The sequence below is a fragment of the Macrosteles quadrilineatus genome, unplaced genomic scaffold (assembly GCF_028750875.1).
Source record: "Macrosteles quadrilineatus isolate MER2022 unplaced genomic scaffold, UCM_ALF_1.0 Scaffold_1__1_contigs__length_201487025, whole genome shotgun sequence".
Classification (NCBI taxonomy): Eukaryota; Metazoa; Arthropoda; class Insecta; order Hemiptera; family Cicadellidae; genus Macrosteles; species Macrosteles quadrilineatus.
In genome coordinates this window covers 72,035,930-72,059,521 of record NW_026542594.1, presented here as the reverse complement: position 1 = coordinate 72,059,521, position 23,592 = coordinate 72,035,930, and the positions used below count along the sequence as shown (strand labels likewise).

Here is a 23,592-nt window from a genome sequence, read left to right as displayed (position 1 = left end):
CATTTAAAATAAATAATTTTTACATTTACAAACATGAAAAACATTTACACTATCAACAAATGTGGTCGCCTCGCAAAAATATATTCCAACAATATATTCCAAGCGGTAAAATAACCGTCAAGGGAGAAAAAAAGTTTTACCCTCAATCAAGGGGTGTGAAACAGAATTAAAAGGAAAAAAATTTAAAATATGAATAAAAGTTAAAGTTAAATTAAATTTAGAGATGAAAGCCTAATTAATAAAATTGCAGGTAAAAAGATTACAGGTTTTATTTTATAAGTTAAATGAAAACGTTGATGTTGAGTTAGATTTCTTCAGGTGGATGAGACTCTCCAAATGGGCTGGACTGACCTGACCGTAAACCTTGTTGAAATCCAGGAAGCAGAAGTAGAAGTAGGGCCAAGTACAGGATGGCCGCTCCCCAGACATGGCAGCATGGCATTAGGCCGGAGTGGGCGTAGGCCTAGATGTGTAGCTAACTCCATCAGTAGGTACCGCAGTGGCAGTGCGAGGACTGGCCGTGGCAGTGCAGTCCCATCAGTCTCAGCGGAGCAGTCCAGGAGAATGCTCATGTTAAGTCGGTTAGCATCTAATGGTGGCAGGTTTCAGGTGGAGTCGCCGACCCTGATACAAAGTATAGATCACTGACCTGGCCTAATTAAGGCTAACATGTCCCAGAGTCCATTTATTTAGTTTGCACTAGGCCTGAATAAATCAAAGGGCGTAAAACATTCTCTTTACCTGCAGTCAGCGACCACATTTTTACAAAAGCTGTTCTGTAGTCTAGCCTAATCAGCATGGTTTTCTAAAGAATAGTAACATGATCTCACATGAATGAAAATGCATGAATGTGCTTGCATACTGTTCACAAGTTAAGGGCAAACAAAATGGTTTTTTAAAAGTTATTATCTTGGCTAGGCTACTAGAATTGAATAGAGCAAATATTTAGGCTAGCAAAAGTTACTAGCACAAACAAAATTACAACTAGCCTAGAAACTTTTAACAAGATTGGATCCAGACCAGCTCACAGTTAAACACAAAAATGACTCAAAATGACACAGAAATTATGTTAACACTTTACTAACTTGGTCTTTTAACCTTAGCATGAAAATTGGCTCAACTTTAAATATCACTTGTACTGACCAAGTTAACTCAACGAGGCATGCATATTGTGTTATCTAGTGGACTCGAAACTCTCAGAAAACAGTACAAAACACATGGAAAAAACTCTGTAAAACATTTCTGAACAATAATGAAACAGTGGAAAATGAAACAAAATGAAATAAGCGAGGACTAGGCCTGGCGAATTCTACTTACCCGTGGTTGAAAACCTCTTAGCCAAAGTACGTCATGTTGACGGGAAATGAAACGGATCTATGAAATCCAAACTGCAAGGTTCACAAAAAGAAAACTTTTCCAGATGAGGGCCCCGTATTAGGGACAATCTCGAACCCAAAATCTGAGAAACGGGAGACACAAATGTCACCCGACAAACGTCCGGCAGACGCAGCCAGTTAGTGCCAACCACGCAACAATTTAAACAGTGCCGTTGAGCGTTGAGCACGTACACACGGCACAAGTTACTACAGTAGACCCCCTCTTAACCGACCTCGTATTAACCGATAATCGGATTATCCGCCTTCGATCGTGAAATAATACAGTTTGTTTTAACCGACCTTGCTTTGAGAGCAGTTCGGTTTAACCGCCGCTTTCTAGGAATCTCGGCATTTCCGCTCCCACGCTGGGCGATGAGAACTGAACCATTCACTTATCTCCACAGGATATGACTAAGAATAAGTTATTTTGTGTTGATCACAAAAAATATAGCATGGCCTATTGTCAGTTTGTCATCATCGTTCGTTATCGTAGCTCGAGCACATTTGATCTGATATGTTATCTGTGTGGCAAATTTATAACATCATAAAGTGCGTTACGATTTTGAGAACTGATTATCTTATCTCTGGAGTAAACACACAACGCAACTTGTAGGGAGGGCAGGGAAGAGGGGTTAACAACTCCAAGGTCAAGCTAGTTTTTGTGCCTCGCTCCAGCCTACAGTGAGAGGTTATAAATAAACATCCTATCCCTTGTAACAAAATGTTTGCTTGTATCTTTAATTTCGACAAAAGGCTCTGTACTGTATTACGATGGATTTAGAGAGCATCAATTAATACATTACAGTACTAAAGTTATTAAGATAGGAATTTTATTGACTGTTGCCTAGTATTATAATATATTCCACTGAAAGTAGGCATATTAGACTTAACCGTGTAATGTGTTTATTTGTGACTTTTCTATCAATACTAAAAATGATATAAGAGTAGTTTATTTTATAACTAATGCAAGAATGACTTCAAAATATTGATTATATAATTCCAAATGAATAGCATTTCATTATGTTGTGATTTTAGGGATTGCCCGTTTTAACCGACCTTTTGAGTTATCCGACGAAGGTCCGGTCCCATTAGGGTCGGTTAAGAGGGGGTCTACTGTATAAGAAACAGTTAGAACACACTTACCAGGAAACATATAGGCAAAGGCTCAATTGTGCTTATTTGATTATTTAAATTAAGATCTCTTAATGTATTACAATCACTTTATATAGTGTAGCCTATTGCATTAAAAATATATGCATAATAATAATTCATTGAACACATGGCACCAAGAAACAAATCTCCTTGTAAACAAATTAAATTAAATAGCAGAACAGCATTTCTGACAACAGCTGGAGTTTCATAACAATATTTGTTTCCCATGTTAATCTTATGGAGAAATACAAAACTTTAAAGAGCCCCAGGGCCTCACTCTCTAATTATTTCCCTATAAAGAAAGTTTCCTGCACAACTTCATGTTACGCTCTTTCCAATGACACCAAGAACATGTAAATCGGTTGAGTAGTTTCGGAGGAGTAATTGTCACAAAAAAACCTGCTTGCGTATTAAATAAGTATAGATTTTCCCTGTTCACGTGTTTGGAATCTATTGTTTGTGGGAACTAAAAAGACTATTTCTTCTATATAATTTCCCATCGATGTTGACCATGTAATCTCTAGTGTTGGAATTTGTTCCAATCACTATTCCATATCGCTTCAGGTTAGACACCCACACTTTTTCCCCCGCGACCAAAACTCGTAGCTCTCTTACGCGATGTCTTTTGTCGTAGTTTCGCTTCTGTTTTTCTTTGTCTGAGGTGTCCCTTGCCTTAATATTTTTCAAGTCTGGCCACTTCGGCTCCAATGTTTTGTCTGAAGTAGGAACAGTACTTCTGATTTTCCTACCAAAAAGAAGCTCAGCAGGACTGTAACCGCAGCTTTGTGGAGTAGAACGATATGCTAATAATCCCTCATAAGGATCTAGATTTTTCTTCGGAATGTTTTTAGCAATTTGAACTGCTCGTTCTGCCTGTCCATTACTTTGTGGAAACATCGGGCTGGAAGTAATCATTTCAAAGTGGCATACCTTAGCTAACTCCTTGATAACTCTCTTGAATTGAATGGGCTGTTATCAGACCTTAGAACAGAAGGCAAGCCATGTCTAGCAAAAATGCTTTTCAAAGTCTTGATTAATGAAGGGGCATTTGTTTTGTTCACTTCAACCAATTCTCTATACTTGGAAAAATAGTCTTGAATGACTAGATAAGTCTTTCATGCTGAAGCAGATCAGCTCCCAATACTTGCCACGGTCGATCAGGCAACGGTGAAGGAATGAGAGGCTCACAAGGAATATGTGAATTTTCAATGCAAATAAAGGCATCCCTCCACCTTTTGTTTGATATCATTAGTTACTCCTGGCCACCAGACGGCATCACAAGCTCTTGAAATACACCTGTTAACACCTTGATGTCCAATGTGAATACTGTTCAGAACATCTGCTCTGATGTTACTAGGCACAAATAATCTACTAACAACTTGATTCTCCCTGGCAGTAGATTATTTATGTCTAGTAAAATCTGAGCCGATGTTCTGAACAGTATTCACAGGTGGAGATAGCTTTTGTGATTTCTTCAAAAAAATCAGTCAACACTTTTGTCAATTTATCAATTTCCGACAATTCTGACATTGTGGTTTATACTAAACCGCTGCCACCATGTAGCGGTGCCAAATAATATGTCACAAGAAAAATGTACAACCTTTTATTTTAAGTAACTAGGTAACAACTTAAATATAAACAACAAACAATAATCAGAACATGTGTTGTTAGCAAATTAAATGAATAATATTAAACCAGCTGTCAGCTGTCACTACATTTTATTTTTAAACTAGTTGCTCTGCCCGTGCTTCGCTACGGGGTGAGAATGCAGAAAAGAATAATTCGGTTTTACTTTAAGATACTATAATATTATATACTACGAGAAACAGTTACAACACACCTACCAGGAAACATATAGGCAAAAGTAATAAGTTATAAAGTTAAATAAGTATAGATGTAAAATGCCACATCAGCCTAAATAATGCATTGCTAATAAGCCTAAAATAAGTTAGCTTGCACTATTGCATGCATTTTCCAAACAAGAATTACATGATGAACGAAACTATTGCCCGAAGGCTCTCTGTTTTAGGTACATTACATAAACAATTTATATGTTATATAAAATTGGCCAGATACCTGCACAGTTGTTTTTGATTTGAAACTATATCATCAATAATAACTAGGTATGCGGCCTCATGTCTGCTGAAGTTATGAACTCACAAATGCTAGACAAGAGTAAAAATACGTGTATTTAGTATAAAATTAAAGTGAACAATAATAATTGAATGAATTAGTAAACAAATAAATATCATCTGTTAAAATAAAGATTTATATACAGGTAAGTAGTCGTCAGGCACTACAGTACCCCCTTGCCAGTGGTTGAGCTGTGTAGTTGAGCAAACACGAAAAAAAATCAACTCTGGAACCGTACTGGAAAATGAACTTGCCTCCCAGAGCGCCTAGTTAATGGTTTAGATCTCAAAATAGATTTAGATGTCAAGGTACCTCGTTGTTGAATGTCAGAATGAGAAAAGGGAGGAGTAGAAGTTATGGTGCCTCTGGAAACGCTGGTGTCATCATGGTCGAGTTTTAAGGAATAGACTGGCTTAAGTCGATCCATTGAAATGGTTACATCATTGCCTCGAATCCGAATTGCTGCAGTCTTGTCAGATCTTCTAATGACGAGGTAAGGACCTGAGTAGGGGGGATCGAGTGCACCCTTAGAAATGTCGGTACGTACGAAGACATGAGTGCATGTGTTGAGATCCTTGAACACGAATGGCGTCCTACCTCCATGTCTTGTTCCATCAACTGGTCTTAAGTTGTTGAAATGTTGACGTAGATTTTTGGCAAAACTTTGTGGGTCAAGTTCATGGTTGGAATCGCTAAGTGTAAGGAACTCTCCAGGTAGGCAAAGTGGTTGACCATACAGGAGTTCAGCTGAAGAAGCTTGTAGATCATCACGCCATGCTGTCCGTATTCCCAAAAGTATGACGGGCAATACCTCAGTCCATCGTGCTGTTGCGTGGCATCTGATGGCTGCCTTCAGTTGACGGTGAAAACGTTCAACTAGTCCATTTGACGATGGGTGATAGGAAGTTGTTCTGAGACGAGTCGAACCTAACAAATCTCCTAGGTGTTTAAACAGGCTTGACTCAAATTGCCGACTTTGATCTGTTGAAATTCGTAGTGGTGTTCCGTACCTAGAAATCCAAGTGGTAAAAAGTGCTCGTGCTACAGTTTCTGCTTCTATGTTTTCGATTGGTACTGCTTCTGGCCACCTTGAGAAATGATCAACACGGGTCAAACAGTACCTGTAACCTTCGGAGACAGGTAGCGGACCTACAAGGTCAATGTGTCATTGATAAGGCTGAGGCAACTAACTGACATCCCTCATGTCAAGGAATTCCAGCTTTAACAGTAACCCCACAATCAATTTCTCAAAACTATGCTTGAGGGTTCATTCATTGGCACAGAAGTACGATATGAACTGACGCGACGTGACGAAGGAAAAATCAAACTTACACTGTAACGGATATACCTCCCTTTGAAGTTAGAATATGTCTTCCCAAAAAATATTTTCTTTTGAAATAAAATCATATTACACTGATAAAATCACGGAAGTGTTTAACTACAAAAGATCCACCATTACGATTTTAATACTATTTAAAGGTTCTTCCAAAGGAATACCATATAACATACTAATAATAACTCCGATGACGTATGGTATGTGGAATATGTTATTCATTGAATGATCAACCAAGTTTGGCAACTAACGCAAATAATATCATTATTGTTTTTACACTTATTACTCTTTAAACGAGGCTAAATGCTCAAAATATTTATACCCAAATTAGTTTTTTGTAACCCAATTTATCGCAGTTTGATGAATTAACGTAACCCTTGAAAGTAACCGTCGATTTCGACGGGTTTCACCTAGTACAACCTAAGAGTAGTAATCAATGATCAATGGTATTATTCGGACTGTTCTCTTTAGGACTGTGTTTTGTAATTTGCTAGCTTACTGTAGATGGTTTGTGATAACCAAAATGACATTAGTCTTTCTTTATTTACATTTAAGTTGTTTTGCTAATTGGTAACCATCATAGCAAACCATAAGGCCAATGTTAAAAAATTTTGATTAGTTTTCATCTGTACGGACATTATCAAATTGAAATTAGTTTGTGTACAAACATGCTCACTGTTTGTCAAAATAACCCTGGAAAGTTTGGCTTTAATATGTTCAGCCGTTATTGAGTTATCTGATTACATAGTTTGCATAAGTTCCGATCTCAAAGACCTTCGCTCGCTCCGCTCAATAAAAAAACCCCATGTAACTTAAATCTAAGATATTATGTAATAATGTGCATTGTAGGAATATATAATAAAACATCGTTGGGTTATATTAATCCATTTATAATTAGGAAAGTGATTTTAGTTTCAAATTAAATTTTATCATTCGGAAACATTATAATAATAGATAAAACGTATATGAGTCAGTAGAGTAAAAATCTGTTTCATATTTTACAGTTATTTACAACATAATTTTAAAAAGTTAAAAAACTATACTTAAATAATATTTATATGTACATTTTATTATCAGTAACACAACTACAGCAGGGTAGTTCAGTTCTAATAAATAAATATCTGTAGTTAATAAATTGATTATACTCGTACCAGTATGTTTGAAATTAAATAAAAACATTTGGCAACATTATTACAAAATGAATGAAAAATATGGGTCAGTAGAGTAAAAACCCGTTTCATATAATATATGAAACGGGTTTTTACTTAAATATTATTTACAACATAATAAAAAAATAAATTTGTACACTTAACCATTGATGTGTACACTTAATTGAATATAAGTAAAAATAACACAGTAAGGCAAATCTATTAAATAAATAATTTATCTGTAACTGAATATTTACAAAGTACAAGTATAACTGTATTAATCAGTTTACTTAATTCGCAGTAACTGCAATATGTTCTATTCAATTGGTTATTACAATACTGCGGGAAAAGATAGATTTATATCCATATATCACAACGTTGCAGGGCAGATGTAGTTTAACAATTTCATTACATCAAGTGTAATTTAGGTAGTTAAAAAATATAAAACGTTTTTATGGCAAGAGATAAAACGCAATAATAAAATTAAACTATTAACTCATAGTATTGACTAAGATATGGAAGTAAATAGTATAATCATTTTTAATTATAGTTCATATTAGTTTTGACCTAAAGACCTAGACAAATTGAACTAAACTTGTAAATGTGAATTTGACAGTTTGCGATGATGATTCTTAACAATTTTAGGCTTCCATCCCTTTCAGCTCGTGGAATATCTCTTTCAGGCATTATTCAAGGATGGTTTTCGTGAAGTTTGGTGCAGACCCGTCAAAAGGGCTCCGCCCCAGTGGCTCTGCAGTTTCCCATGTTAACCTTATGAGTACTCATATTTAAATGGAATTAAAGAATCTTAACAGCTGGTGAGTGAGCGTAGCGAACAAACTTCAACCAGGACGTGATTGAGCCATGCAAACGAGCTCATCTTGAAAATAAACGAACATTTGACATAAAACCACATTAGGACAGAACGGAGTCTGTCGGGCCAGCTAGTGTGTATATATTTCCTGAAATAAGTCAAATGTGTCGCCGCTCCATGTTAAACTAGCGGGTAGCGCTGAGCTCGGGCGAGTTGGCTCCCGTCACCTCTTAAATCATCAACCACAATAACACTTTTTCCACCATTTGCCATTCGCTGATTTTTTTAGATCTCTGTCAAGATTTTTGGTATTAAATCTTGCACAAAACCTGTGTGGTAAACAAGCTTTTCAGTGATAATTTTGTGCACGTTATCGACAAGTCTGGCAGTCACAATGCTGGTTCTTTCACTTCGCTCTTCGTCGTGAACGTTAGTTTGGCCATTTTTAAATGTTTTGTTTGACCCACTGACGCACTACACCTTATGTGATAATGTTGTCTCCATACACATCACAAAGCTTGCAATAGATTTCTATTGGTTAACAGTTTTTTGCAGTAACAAATCTTTTTACTGTAAAAACCTCTTAGTTCCTGGCATTTTCAATTAACGTAACCCTTTCAAACTGGCACAGTAACTCAAGGGAGTACAACACGAGCCTCTCACTAGTAGACTAGATGTTGACTGAGCTCCCAATGCCCTGACACCAAAATGCTCGCGCTAGAAGAACACACAACAGACAAATTGAAGAACAAAACACACTGTATTTCTTGTAATTATAGCTGTTAATAATAATTAAAACTAATAGATAATAGACGGATCCTGTGGGGATTAATTTTCCTATTGGACGGGAAAATCTAGATAAAGATTTTTCATTTAATTTTAAGCCTAATTTCACAAGTTACAATCTTTTGCAGGCCAAAAGATGTACAGCAAGTGGAAGATCTAAAAAACCAACTCAAGAAAAAATTGAAGCTGAAACCAACTGTGAAGTGGACAATAATCTGTATCCAAACTTAAATGGAGTTGAAGATGTGATCTGTAAGGAAGGTAGGTATTATGCTTAATATATTGTTGAGGCTGCTGTAATAGTAAGCAAAAATGCACCTTTTGTTCTATTACAATAAAAAAAATTAATTAGAACTAGAATAGCTCAATAAGGATCAATTGCAATGCAAGTAACTGTAACAATCTCAAGATTAAAAAGACATTATCCTGATATTATTGAAAGCAACTTGATTCTACATTCTGCACATTTACATTCTCTCAACCAGTCTTCTATATAAAGGTTTTTAACGTCATTTTCACTTAATCCAGTACAGTTTTGCAAAAAACCAGTTCATAGATTCTGAGGATTTTAACCTTAAACCTAGATAGAATTGTATTTTGTAATTTCATGATGGAATGGCCTCTAGATCGTCTGAATAAACTAATATAGGTTTAAATTACCTGTTTTCCGTCAAAACGATCAGTTTAGTAGTATGATGACTACAGCTGTTTCGTGCTTAAAAAATAGCACATCTTCAGGTCCAGAATGTCTTGCTAATCCCTCATGTAGAGTTTGTCAAAAATATAAACAAATAAATAAACGGGACACACATACGGATACGACACACACGAAAATACATTTAATATAAACTGGTCGACCAGACGCTGATTCACGAGACACGGCGCCGGTGGAAGGTAAGTCGCGACTGTCACGTGTCGGCAGCGTTGACCCCTACCCCTGTGTTATCCTTATCTCGCTCTTTTCTGATTGTATTTTGTAAGTAAACAACTTTCTTTATGTATAAAACATGAGAACTAAAAAATCTGAGAGCACATATGACAACAAACCATTGGCTGGATTTTTCTCCCCTCAACTTAAGAATAAACCCCCTCTTATATTCAGGGCCGGATTTAGCATTTTGACTAATATAATTTTTCTGCCCCCTAGTCTGGTTAAAGTTACTTTCCTACGAACCTTTAAATAAATTATATCAGGCTTATTTTATGTCACTCTACACTGATTGTAATTTACAACAACTCCACTCCACAATGCAATTTAACCAATTAAAGTTTGTTTAACACTTTACTTGGTTATGTCTTTAAAAAAATCCTTCTTAATCACTCTAAGCAATTTTATGTATTAACTTATAGCTCAAGTTTTGAGGGACTGAAACACAACGAACTGACTCGCAGAGCATTCCTGCAACAAAGCAAGGCCATTGCTGCTGCCACAGTGGCTTCAAAAACATGAACTCTGTACAGTACGTGATACCATAGTAACGTTCTAACTCACTTGGTAGATTTGTCATCCTAATGATCAGTTAAAGACAATTCTTGTTATTTAAAACTTCATTTAACCAACCAGATAAAACGATCTAATCATAAACAATAGCTCGTTCCCTAGTTAGTTTACAGGAAATAAAAACACATCATCAAATTAACCCAAAAATAATAGAAACAAAATTTTTTGACACCAGCGACCAGTGTCACCAACATGAACTAGATATTTAAAATAATCTTTAGATTTTTTGTGATGTGTTTTTTGCCTACTTGTGTTGGTTAGTCTAATATGGATTTTATTTGCAAAGCAAAACAAAGCAATATATTTCGGCCAACTATACCAATCCTCAGGCTTGAGGATAGAATGGCAGAATTAAAATGGCACTTTTTAAAACCTATTGCAAATTCAGATTAATATTTATGTCTTTTATTTTAAAGACGAACTCATAGTTTTTTGAACATTCAACACAATACAAAACGTATTAAGTACAGGACTCCCTCTTATCCGGACACCTTTTAACCGGACATCGGTTTAACCGGACCACACTCGGCGGAAATGACATCTATTTAACCGGACAATTTTTATCAGCACATTGGTTTAACTGGACTAAATCGGCAGGAAGTGGGCGGTACTGAAACGACTATTCTCGTGGGAAAGGTTTGAGACTAGTGATCACGTGTCTAAATACAATGCTCTCCTAAATTTAAGTCTAATATCACAGTAAATGATCCGTTTTAACGAGTTTTTGGGGACGTCGGTTTAACCGGAAAACCCGTTATCCGGACTGGCCTCGGTCCCGAGGAGTCCGAATAAGAGGGAGTCTACTGTATATGTTTTAACTTGATCCTGCAGGTGGAAAGCTAATCAAAAGATAGGTTAGTAGTAACTTTTGTTTTGCGAGGTAAGGGTAGTAAGTAACTATGTCTTGACTATAACATTGGCATGCGCCCCTATTCACGCCGAGCAGTAGCGTTGAGCCAGCATAGTGGCAGTGAGTGGCAATGGCAATACGATGCGTACCGCTTGCCAATATCCCTACAACATTCTCCCGTGTTTAAGACCAATGTTGTGACAAAGTTGATGCGCCAACAATTTAATTGTTCCAACCAGCTCCAGAATCAGAATGCTATATTAGCCAGATTTGTTAAAAATCAATTAGCAAAATAAATAAAGCTATTGCTATTTATTTATTTATATTAATAGAGATTTCTATTTTTTCTCTCGGCTGTGCGTCCCCGAGGGGCTTTCGCTCATAGGCCTGGGTCTATTGGGAAATCCAGCCCTCCTTTAGATTGATGACAAATTATCGAACAAGCCAGATTATTGGGATTTTATGAACATGAACAAAAATTTCACTCTACTTGAAACTTGGAAATTGAAATATCTTATGTTCTTTGGTTATTTACAATTCTAAGACTTTAAAATTGTTATTGTAGAATAGTATTCAAAGAAAACACTGTCAGTTTAGATTTTTATCCACAGGCCTAGTTATACTTACTAACCACCGATGCTCATATGGGCATGTATGTTTAGGTAGTAGGCTAAATGTAATCAAAATTTTTCAATCCTGTAATATTTTTCAGATACAACAGTAACAAATGAAAAACAGCAAGTTCTAAAAGATACAAGCACAGGCTCGTGTTCATTATCAAAAGAATTTATATTGTTTCTGGTGCTGTGTATCATAATAATAATATTTGGAGTTTATTTTAACAAGTTTAAAACCTCTGAAAAATCTTTTGAAGTGAAGATGTATAATCAAACTCAGGCTGAAATCAACTTGGACAATGCGCTTTACAGTCTAGAAGACAACATTTATAAACGGCAAGAAGAAAAGACTTGGATTACCTTTGCTGGTGGAATTAAATCAGTGACTTCAGAAACCCCTAATAAGCCGTCAGTATTTTTATTATTGTATGATGATGATCTGGCAGAAAAAACAGCTAAATGCATTGCTTGGGACGTTGCAAAAGCAGCATCAAAATATCTTATGAATAAAGAGATCCCACCTGTTACAGTTCCAGGAGCAGAACTTAATGATCCAAAATTAATAAATGATCCTGGGAAGCTCTTAGAAATGATGGAAAACCGTATTAAAAAAGCAGGTTCAATGATCATCACACACATCGAGGATATCGATCCAACAGTAGCAACAAGTTTGCATTACCTTTGCGATAGATTCTCACCACTTGTTAATAAGGCTATATATCTGTTTACACTAAAATATGAGAGTGATTCAAAGTCCCCAGTGAAGAAAGTTGCTGAAGACACATTGTTCCGCCTTTGGGCCGACGATCTCCCTGACAGTAAACTGCATGCGCTCATCACCAGGATGACAGGAAATGTTTTGAAAATATTGAGTGAAAAGAGTGACTGTGATTTTAGTTTTAGTTAATATTATAATCTGAGTAATGTGATGTCTGGTAGTTTGAAGACAAATTAAACTTTATTTTTGACATAATACCTCACATACATTGATAGCTAACATTTGTTTACTTATTCCCTAAAAAGATTCTACTAAGCTTTTAAGGACAGGAAATTTTAGTTAAAACTAGCTGTGTGCCCGTCCTACGCACGGGGACCTTATAGTAGTCAGTTGAAACCTTCTTATATTAAGAACAACAGTTGGTTTGAATATTTTCAGATATGCTGGCAAAACTGTATATAAACCTTATATACAGTATCTGACAGTTTCAAACCAAAACAAATGCTTCGCAATTAGGCCTAAATGTCACCCGGATCGTGTTGGTCCATATGTTAAATCCTATGATAAAACTAAAAAAAGCTTTCTAGGCCTAGATCTATGAGGCAGCCCTGAGGAAGGTCTATAGTTGAAAGTTACTTTGAAAGTCACAATGGTTAAAAGTATTTAAAGTACTACCTCAACCTCACCATTTAACACTTTATTCGGTTTGACATTTTCATTATTAATGGTGCTCTTGTCCTTTTCTTGACACTGAGAAATAAGGACATTAATGCGTTACCTACAGACAAACACACAAAAAATACAGGACTTAATATTAATTAGGGAATTTGCTACGTTTTAAGCATAGCAAAGTACTGTACATATAAAATTAGTATTTGAAATCTTTGTCAATGTTATCAAATTTTATCATAACAATTAATATTTGCTTGGACCAAAGATGACCCGAAATGCTGTCGAAATGACGGCTTACTATATGAAATGAAGTACTATAGACGATTTAGATTGGTAATTTAAAATAAAAATTACCAAAATAAGCCACAAACTATTGATACATAAACAACGTAAATCATAAACAATTCATGATGGTATGCCGAACAAATGTTTTACTTAAATGAGTTATCATTTTCTTAGCATAAACTAACATTTTGGAATCCAGACAGAAAAAGCAAAACTTGTACAGTTAAGACATCAATTAAATTGAATACAGCTGTAATACGACTGTATAAATAAGGTGCAACACCAACGATAACTAATTTGTAAATTACAGTGATGTGTTGGTACGTAAACATGATTCTTGCTGCTACCAACGGTTCTAAAGAAGAGAACCAGTACCAAAAACCAACGTTTACAATTAAGAATTACGTCCGACTAATTAAATGCGTTAATCAAATCCGAAGGATTGATTTCTTGGTTTTAGATTTTCTCGTGAAAAGTTATCGGCAATCAAAGTTATTTCCTATTAATTGCTTTATTCGTAAACAACTTTTAATGTAAACTTATTGGTGTCAGTTTGAAAAAAAAAACCTTATACAAACTATTTTTTGTTATTTAATAGATTACGTATTCTCTAAACAATGATTGGTATATATTTTAACATTAGAAGGAAATGTGACAAAAATCACACAATGCTGGGTTTTTGGACGTTTGTAATTTTATTTCTTAAGTAGGGAGGCCGTGTATTCTAGGGCAAAGTACCGGTATCAAGGATCGTAGTCGAAAAGGTTGTTATGAATAATTGGGTAGGCATAAGTACCTAAGAGATAGGCTATGGGCTTATTGGCTGTATGGTCTAGCGATTGCATCACACGGTGAGTAGGAACTATTGACTATATATATAGTCAATCAATGGTAGGAACAGAAGGTGACACATAGGAAAAGCGAGTTTAGCATCATCCGTAAACCCCTGTTACAATCACCCACTGCAGTTGTGATTTTTTACTTTACACTTTACACAACCGCCATGGAAGCGCCGTCAATGAGTGGAAACCTTGTTTGTAAGCTATTGGCGACGATCATTAATAAATTTAAGTTTCCCAGCCGTATACAACACTGATTCAAGGTCTTCTTTCTGGTTATCAAAACTCAAGAACAATTTTATACACAAAGAATCTCTGGTTCCTGACCTGAATGATGCCTAGTTATTTCATTTCATTTACGGTTACACTATATTATTCCACTTGCGATTAATTAAATCCGTTATGTAAGAAAAACGTTTTTAATCTTACTTGGTTGGGATTTGCCTTCAAAACGTGATCGGAAATGGTTGCGGTATTTGTAAACAACATTTGTAAACATATCAGTGACAGCTAGAAAAAATAGTCTTGATCCGGACAGCTGTTCGTTATTTCATAGATGATTATGTGATACAAATTGGACGAAAACTTGACAAAAATCGCACAAAACTGCATTTTTGAACGTCCGTAATTTTATTTACAAAGTATTGAGGCCATATTTTAATGGCTAAAGACACTCTCGCCAATTCAGTGAATGCATTAAAATGGCTTGGATCTTGATAGGTACTCTCGTTTTCCTGGAGAAGATTGGGTAAAATGCCATCTTGAGTGTTACAGACAGACAGACAGAAATTTATATGAGACTTGTTTCGGCTTCTTTAATGTATAAAACGTAAAAATAACCTAAAAATGTATGATTCTGAGCAATGTACAGACAAAACTCTAATTTTATTTATATAAAAGCCAACATATGTTCTTAGTATCAGCATGGATTAAAAATGGGATTTTACTAATTTATTATCATATGAATCAGTTGAAGGCAATTTTAATATGTAATTTATGTCTTGCAATGTTAAGAGCTCTTATCATATTGTCTTGTGCTTCAAATTTCTTGGTAATAATTAGAAAACTGGTAAAAAAAGTACAAATAAGATAGACAGTTGATTTTTAAACTAGAACCAGGGGACCGAGAGATGCTCTTTGGTGTATAATTATTTTGAAATGTAATAAATATATAAAATAATCTTGTTTTTTTAACCAACTATAATAATATAATAAAAACCATATAGGGTAGCTCAAATTTGCGGCATTGTATTCTACTAATTATGTCCTAATACCTTTTATGTGCATATCAATGTATGCTTACATTTAAGATTTCCTCCTGAATCCTTGATATGACAGAAAACTGATATTTCCTTAAAAATTAGATTTTCAGATGTCGTATGTAATGTACCAAATCTTATTAATTTATCTGATATTGTTCGTTCAGAACATATTAAATCTGTGCAGGACTTTTTACACCCTGTATTGAACTCTTTGTATCAAAATTGTGAGCGTCTGTCAAGCTGTAGAAAGACACGAGAGGGCTCAAAGGTCCTTATTATGTAAAAGCGGGAAAAATAGGGAAATTCCCATCTTTTTAGCATATTTTAGATATAACACCAAATGTTCTTCATAAAAATAACATTGGAAGTCTTAAAACAGCTGATTTTGTTTAAATCAATACTTGTGATCAAGCTATATCTTAAAGCCAGTTCCAAGCCGCCGCAGCAAACCTGCAGACTAAGCGAATTTCCAGTTGTCTGATTACATTTTTACTCAAATATTTCCATAAATAAGACATATTATTCCCTATTTAAATAGCATTAGATTTAACGAGTGCTTAGGTTTGCTGCTACGCGGAAGGTAAAAAGTTGTTTGTAATAGTATAGTATGAAATAAAAAAATTTGCCAAATTTTATTAACATATCCATAAACAATTAACTACAAAAGTTTTCATTTTCTCCTTAAAATAACATGAGAATTTTAAATTTACACTTTTTTGAGTTTTCTCTGCAACCCTTAGGTATACAACAATGCTTCAATATACTAAATTATTTATTTTTTTAAGCTCTACAAAATGGTTGGGAAAGATATTCCAAAATTTTATGTTTTTAGGGTCAAAAATGGGAAAACCCATTTTTACCCCATAAAACCCCCCATAAACCCCTGTTCTCATGGTCCGATCATGCTGGTTTGCGAACTCGTTTAAATATTGTAGGTTTATACCAAATTTCATCAAAATCGGATCATTTTTGTTAGAGTTATTGTGCTAACAGACACACATATATATATATATATACTAGCTGGCCCGACAGACGTCGTCCTTTCCTAATGTGGTTTTATGTCAATGCTCGTTCATTTTCAAGATGAGCTCGTTCGCATGGCTCAATCACGTCCTGGTTGAAGTTCGTTTGCTATGCTTACTCACCTTTAGGTTGGAGCTGGTTCGCTACTCTAACTCGCCTCCAGGTTGACGTTCGTTCGCTACGCTCACTCACCATTTGGTTGCAAATTAGCTGTTGTCATAAATTTAAAAAAATAATAGTGCTGCACCCTGTTGGTAAACCTATTATCTTTTTAATGCTATTAATCATTACAGAGTCAAATTGTTTAGTTGAACCAGCTGTTAAGATTCTTTAATTCCATTAAAATATGAGTACTCATAAGGTTAACATGGGAAACTCCAGAGCCACTGGAGCGGAGCTCTTTTGACGGATCTGCACCAAACTTCACACAAACCATCCTTTAATAATGCTTAATAATACCTGAAAATTCAAGCGGTTTCGGAGTCCATAAACGACAAACTAACATACATTGGATTTTATATATATAGATGAATTTGAACGGATGGTGTTTTTGGCCTCTAGGGACCTCAAAAGGAAAAAGTAAATCGGTCCCGGATCCAGGTCTTACCATGAGACCTACGGTAATAGCTTATTCCCTGTATGGGAAATTCGCTAAAAGAAAAAAATTGGGTTTCTTTTTGCCAGCCGAATCTGAAATATATTATATACTATAACTAAGCCAGGAAAATGTAATGGAAAAGTGTGACGTTTTTGTATTGGTCTTATAAATTTTGAAATATTTTTTTTAAATAACATTTTATTAAAAAACATTTTTACTGAAAAATATCGCTTTACTTTACTTTTGTATTTTCAAGCATTATTCTACATTATTTAGTTTTGTTTACATTTCTTCAAATTTAAGGTATTTTTATTTATTTCTTTATTCAACGGTAACAACCACTTTATTTTTTTAGATAATTTCCCTACTGGGAAGTAACTGTAGCTCTCGTGGTAGACCTAGGCCCGAGACCGATTTACTTTTTCATTTTGAGGTACCCAGAGGCCAAAAACACCATTCGTTCAAATTTGTATATATGTATATATATAGAGAGAGATATATGTGTCCGTCCAGACGATAACTTGAGTAATTTTTGTCCAATTTTGATAAAATTTGGTTTGAAGGTGTATTGTAAGGCAGGATAAACTTGAATGAGTTAGAGAACCAGCATGATCGCACCGTAGGATGGATCATGTTTAACAGGGGGTTTTATGGAGTAAAAATAAAAATGGGGGTTTCTAATTTTTTGCCCTTCACAACAGTAATCAATTTTTCTCCAGACCTTTTTAAAGAGCTTGAAAAAACAAATAATTTAGTATATCAAAGTGTTTTTGTACGGTGATTGGTTACGGAGAAAATTTAAAAAATTGTTATTTTAAAATTCCCATGTTATTCTTATGGAGAATATTGTAAAATGTTGTAGTTGGCTTGTTTATGGATATATTTTGATCAAACTTGGCGGATTTATTTATTTAATACTAAGCTATTGATATTTTAATAAAAACACACTTTATTAGTTTCCCTGTAGCAGCTAACCAAGGTACTCGTTGAACATAAATGTGAACTTAATAGATTATTTGAAAATCAATCAAGGCAAATGGAAATTCCCTTAGTCGGCAGGTTTGGGGCAACGAGGGTATTTTTTTTTACAGAGGGCCAGGCTTATAAGTAGACTATAGGATTGCATCACAGCTGAAACAGCTTATTGTGCACCCTCATTCACAGGTCCTCATTCTCCATCAAATCCCAGGTTCTTAGTGAACCATGAGATCCTGTTGACTATGGTTACCTGTTCTTCCCTTTGATCTCTGGTCAATAGGCCAAGGGATCTCACACGCAAACCTTGTAGGGCTGGGCACATAACTATTACGTGGAAGGCTGTCTCCTACTCCTCACCACATTTTCTATATAAGAGGCTTTCAACTTGAATTCCCATCATGCGTAGATGTCCGTGGAATACTCAGTGGCCGCTGATGAAGCCAACCATTTTTCGCAGGATCTTCCTATTCAGCCCAAGGGCATCTGCTGCTATCGCACCAGAAGGTGTTTGCAGCATTCTGTTCTTTCCCAGCTCCTTCAATGTTCTATGCCCATCCACTGGTGAACAGCTCTCAGTGCTGTGTTGTAAGCAATACCACACGTCGGCTCTGGACCCATGAGCGGGCTTTCAGCTCCTTTATTTGCCCACTTGTTAGCTCCCTCATTGCTAGCAATACCTTTGTGCCCTGGAACCCAACTAAATACTAAGGTAAAAAAAACTAAGGTTGTGTGATAACCTTGTTCTCTCCCAGAACTTTCATGGCCTCATGACAGTCCTATACTGCCTTAGAGGTAAATTCAAAAGGGACCGCGCCGAACTTGGACAACGACACACGCGGACAACGTTAAAGTTGGACAGATTAAGTTTCCAGGATTGTCGTTTTTGTGCAACGTTAAACTTGGACACATTTAAATGTGTCCAGTTTCGTCGTGTCGTGCAACGCCACCCCTGGACAACTTACAAACGTGTCCAGGTTCGTCGTTTGCGTGCAACGTTAAACTTGGACACATTTGAATGTGTCCAGTTTCGTCGTGTCGTGCAATGACGAATCTGGACATTTGTCTTAATTCTCTTGTTTTGGGACCTGACTGTACATTCTACCTGTCAAAGTCCATTGTTTGGGATTTCGACCAAGGCCCCACTAGAAAAAGAGGCCATGCTGAAGGTTCATGACGTCACACTAGTGGATAGATTCACTACAATATCCCATAATTATGTTTTAGGTAATAAAGCTGGCTGTTTTAAGATTTTACGGTTACATTTTCGTAGAACTATCCACCACTGTGACGTAGTGTTACGCATTGTCGGTATTTTTGCATACATAAAAGTAAACGAGCATGTTCTATTCCCTACGGACGGAAAACTAACACTTGCTTGGAAAACAACACATGTGTGTAGTGGGCCTATAAGACTACTTTTTAATCGGTGAATAGCAAGACAAATAAATCACTGAACGTTAATATTTTGTATTTGGCGACTGGCGCATGTCTGGAACCGCCTTTAGGATAAAGAAAATGCATCCCCCAGGCTTTGTTTTGCGTTGTCCATGTTCGTCGCCAATCGCCATATCTTTCAGATCAGTTTTAACTATACGTTTTCTGTTGTCGTAGCAATATTATTTTTTAATTTCCGGATATTATAGATTAAATATGAATGAAATAATCATGACAGTATTAATAAGATTACATATACGTCTTACGTTGTCAATCCTAATATAGTTTCGCGCGACTATTTCAAAATATCTGTTTGGGTTTCAAGCCTCTTTTCATTTTACATAAAATTATTTTTGATTGGAATGTGTGTATTAAGACCAGACTTTCTATTTATTAGCAGGTAAATATTTAATATGTTGTCCATACATAACTTAATATGAAACGTAGCTTCTATCTTCAAACGTGACGTAATAAAAAACAAATAGTAGTTCAGGTTTATTTAAACTAGTGTCCCTGTTGCTCGAATTCGAGCAATTGATAAGTACTTTTTCTGTATTACAGGCGTTAAGGCACGTTTAAATTAATTCAAGCTCGCATTCCAGTTCTGCTCGCATTCGTGCTCGAATAAGTGTCAACCACAAATTTACTGGCATGCTAGTAGTGGAATGCGAGCACAAATGACATTTTGCCGTTTGAGTTACTTTCCAACATGTTGGGAAATGCTCGCACGCTCGCATGCGATATCTTTGTAAAGCCAGTTTGTGAGAACGTAGGTGTAGTGGAAAAGGGATGTTTCTGTTTGTTTATAGCTTTTCTGTTTACTTAGATAAGTGATGGCTAAGTTAATAATGTATGTTAAATTTATTTTTTTTATTAAATTTATTTTTCCCCACAGATCACCAAAATACCTTGAATAATTTCACTAATACTACTTATATATACTGTATATATTCTTATAAAAATATATCATCCATCCCTACACAGTTCTTGAATATGTTCACTCATTAAACATACTACAAATAAACTTATCACACAGCGTTCACTTAAGACCAATGTGATCGTTGATTATGAATACTTAACTTTCGCCTTACAACTACATCACTCGCGACTGCTACTATTATTCCAGTAACACTACAATGTAAACGCTGCTGGAATTCGATCCGTCATTCGATACTCGAATAATTACTCGCTCTCACTCGCATTCCATTAACTCGAATGCGAGCTCGATTTAATGTAAACGCGCCTTTTTTAAAAACGAATTTCAACCCAAATTAGCAAACTTATTCACTGTTTACAATTAACATGTGCTCTTCTTCTCACTTTTGATTTCTGACAACAGCTGGAGTTTATAACAATTTTTGTTTCCAATGTTAATCTTATGGAGAAATATGAAACTTTAAAGGGCTCCAGGGCCTCACTCGATCATTATATCCCTAAAAAGAAAGTTTCCTGCACAGCTTCACGTTATGCTCTTTCCAATGACACAAAAACATGACAATCGGTTCAGTAGTTTCGGAGGAGTAATTGTCACAAAAAATCTGCTTGCGTATTAAATAAGAACTAGGGGTCGTCCAGTGGTCAAAAACTCGACCAAAAATATGTAATGTACACGCATTAACTATTAGATACTGAAGTAGACATCCCATCTATATGGACCAGCTGTTGCTATTTTTTAATTTAAAAACATGTAGTTGTGTGAGCCAGTCACAGAATGCGTGTCTAAAATTCGATTTTTTACCTAATTTTTTGTTGTTGACAAAGTTGATGGGTCATAACAGTTGCTTTGCTATAGCTCATAATTCATTCCATAAGTTTGACTTGGTAAAAAAAAACTCGTGTTTTCACAGAAATCAGTGCAATCTATTGGTGGCTCATATCATGGCCACACTTTAGTGTTTTTTTCCACACTTTAGTGTGGCCTTGCTCATATCAACTACGACAAATTTAATTAAAACTTGCAACAACTTTAACATTGGGATGGAATGTCTAGTTGTAATTCAAAGGTACAGGCTTCTCTATATTATTTTCACCCCTCGCTGTAAATAAAACATGTGATTGTAATTTCTTCAATTTGTTTTGATTTTCTGTTTATATTTCGTTGTTATTTTGTCACCAGCATTGCAACACATGAAGCCCTTGTTAATTTTTGTTTAATTTCAAATTCATTTTTTGTGCTTATACTTGAGCCTATTTTAATTTTTAAAGGGATTCTGCACATCTACAGGAAAATATATTTCTATTTTCAACGGTATGCGGTGACTTTCCCTGCGATGCACACAAGCTGAGAAAAACGGTTTTAAAGAAACATGCTTGCCTAATAATATAGATAGATGTATAGATTGGTGGATCTTTTGTAGTTAAACATTTCCGTGATTTCATCAGGCTTATGCAGATTAATCTATGATTTTATTCGAAAAAAATATCTGTTTGTTGGGAAGACACGTTGTAACTTCAAAGGGAGGTATATTCAAGGTCCGTTACAGTGTAAGTTTGATTTTTCCTTCGTCACGTCGTGTCAGTTCATATCGTACTTCTGTGCCAATGAATAGACCCTCTAGCACAGTTTTGAGAAATTGGTTGTGGGGTTATTGTTAAAGCTGTAATTCCTTGACATGGAGGATGTCAGTTAGTTGTCTCAGCCTTATCAATTACAGTAGAACTCCAATTATCCGAACTCCGATTAACCGAATCTCCAATTATCCGAATCGCTTATTTCAACAATTTTAAAAACGTAAAGCTACAGTAATAAGTTTTGCAAAATATCAAAGAATTGTTATTAAACACATTTAGCCAATTTTGGACTTTGATGGAACACTATTGACTTAATAACATGTAGCCTATAGAACACTTGTACTATGAACATTGTAAACTGTAAACATGTTCTGATTTAAATTATTATTAATTAAAAGTTCACTTAGTACCGAAAATGAGGATTTTTCTTTAAAATTCCTGGAATTCCGGTAAAACTCCGATTATACGAATTTTTGATTATCCGAATGGGGTCTGGTCCCTATTGATTCGGATAATCGGAGTTCTACTGTACATAAAGTTGTCAATATAATTTATCTACGGAATGTTAGGTGAAGTGGAATATACTTGAAGTGAAGTTGGTTTTTATTCTTGAACTGTTAGGGGCCTCCTCGTTTATATGGTTGTGCTGCTTTATTGGCAACAAATATTGCAAAGGACATAGCAATGTGGCATTTCCAAAAATTAAAAAAATACTATCAATAATTGGCTGTTACGTAAATATTGACAATCAATATATCTTATAAAGGATAACGTGATCTAGTTTAAAAGGAATATGACCTTCCTGTCATGACAGTAGCTGCTTAAAAAGTATTTACTCATTGGGCTTTTTTTACAGCCAAAATGTCGTATTATTTTCAATCATGTTACCAACCCAGTGGGCCACGGTCCGTAATATAGGCCACTGCAAATAATTTGTCAAGATAGGTACCATTTAGGCTAGGTTTCTGTGTTTGGATGTAAAAACACGGTAAGAGAACAATAAAATTCTTCTGCAGACGAATTATCTGTTGGAGAAATATAAGCTGAATTATACATGTCACACAGCCAGTTTGAGCATTTTGTAACTATATGGGTAAGTTGCATCGATTTTTTTAGGCTGCTGCTTAGTGCACTTTAAGAATATATTTTTTTGAGATAAATTAAATGGTTTTTGTTGCTGAAAAGCGCTATTAAACATCCACAACCCTTTTCGTTAGTCTTATAACATTCAAAGGCTCTCTAAGAGTTCAAGTTCTTATTTGAATACATATTATGTTTTCACTAAGCTGAATGAATACATCGAAGTAAAATCACTGAAAAGTCTGCAGTATATTGCAGTTTTCCAGATTAATGACTTTCTTAATCATGCACATATATCTACATAAATATTGTAAAATGTTTTATCCAGTTACTGTAAACTACTATTAATTTAACAAAATATGGAGACTGCTCAAATTAGTCTAGGCGTCAGCTAGGGGGACCTGGAAAATTGGGTGAACAAAGGTTTTTTGACTGATTCTGACTCAGTTTTTTGCGCTGATTACGAATATGCCGGGTGCCAC

The 23,592-nt window shown here is 35.4% G+C and overlaps 1 protein-coding gene across 1 annotated transcript in view; it reads left to right on the top strand.

The window, feature by feature from the left end:
* Positions 1–12,694, top strand: part of LOC128983569 (uncharacterized) — a 76,953-nt gene extending 64,259 nt beyond the window's left edge. The window contains exons 3-4 of the mRNA XM_054402891.1: positions 8,871–9,003; positions 11,806–12,694. Of these exons, the coding sequence (XP_054258866.1) occupies positions 8,871–9,003; positions 11,806–12,617 (945 nt within the window). The 3' untranslated portion in view covers positions 12,618–12,694. The remainder of the gene's footprint in view (positions 1–8,870; positions 9,004–11,805) is intronic.
* The last annotated feature ends 10,898 nt before the right edge of the window (positions 12,695–23,592 follow it).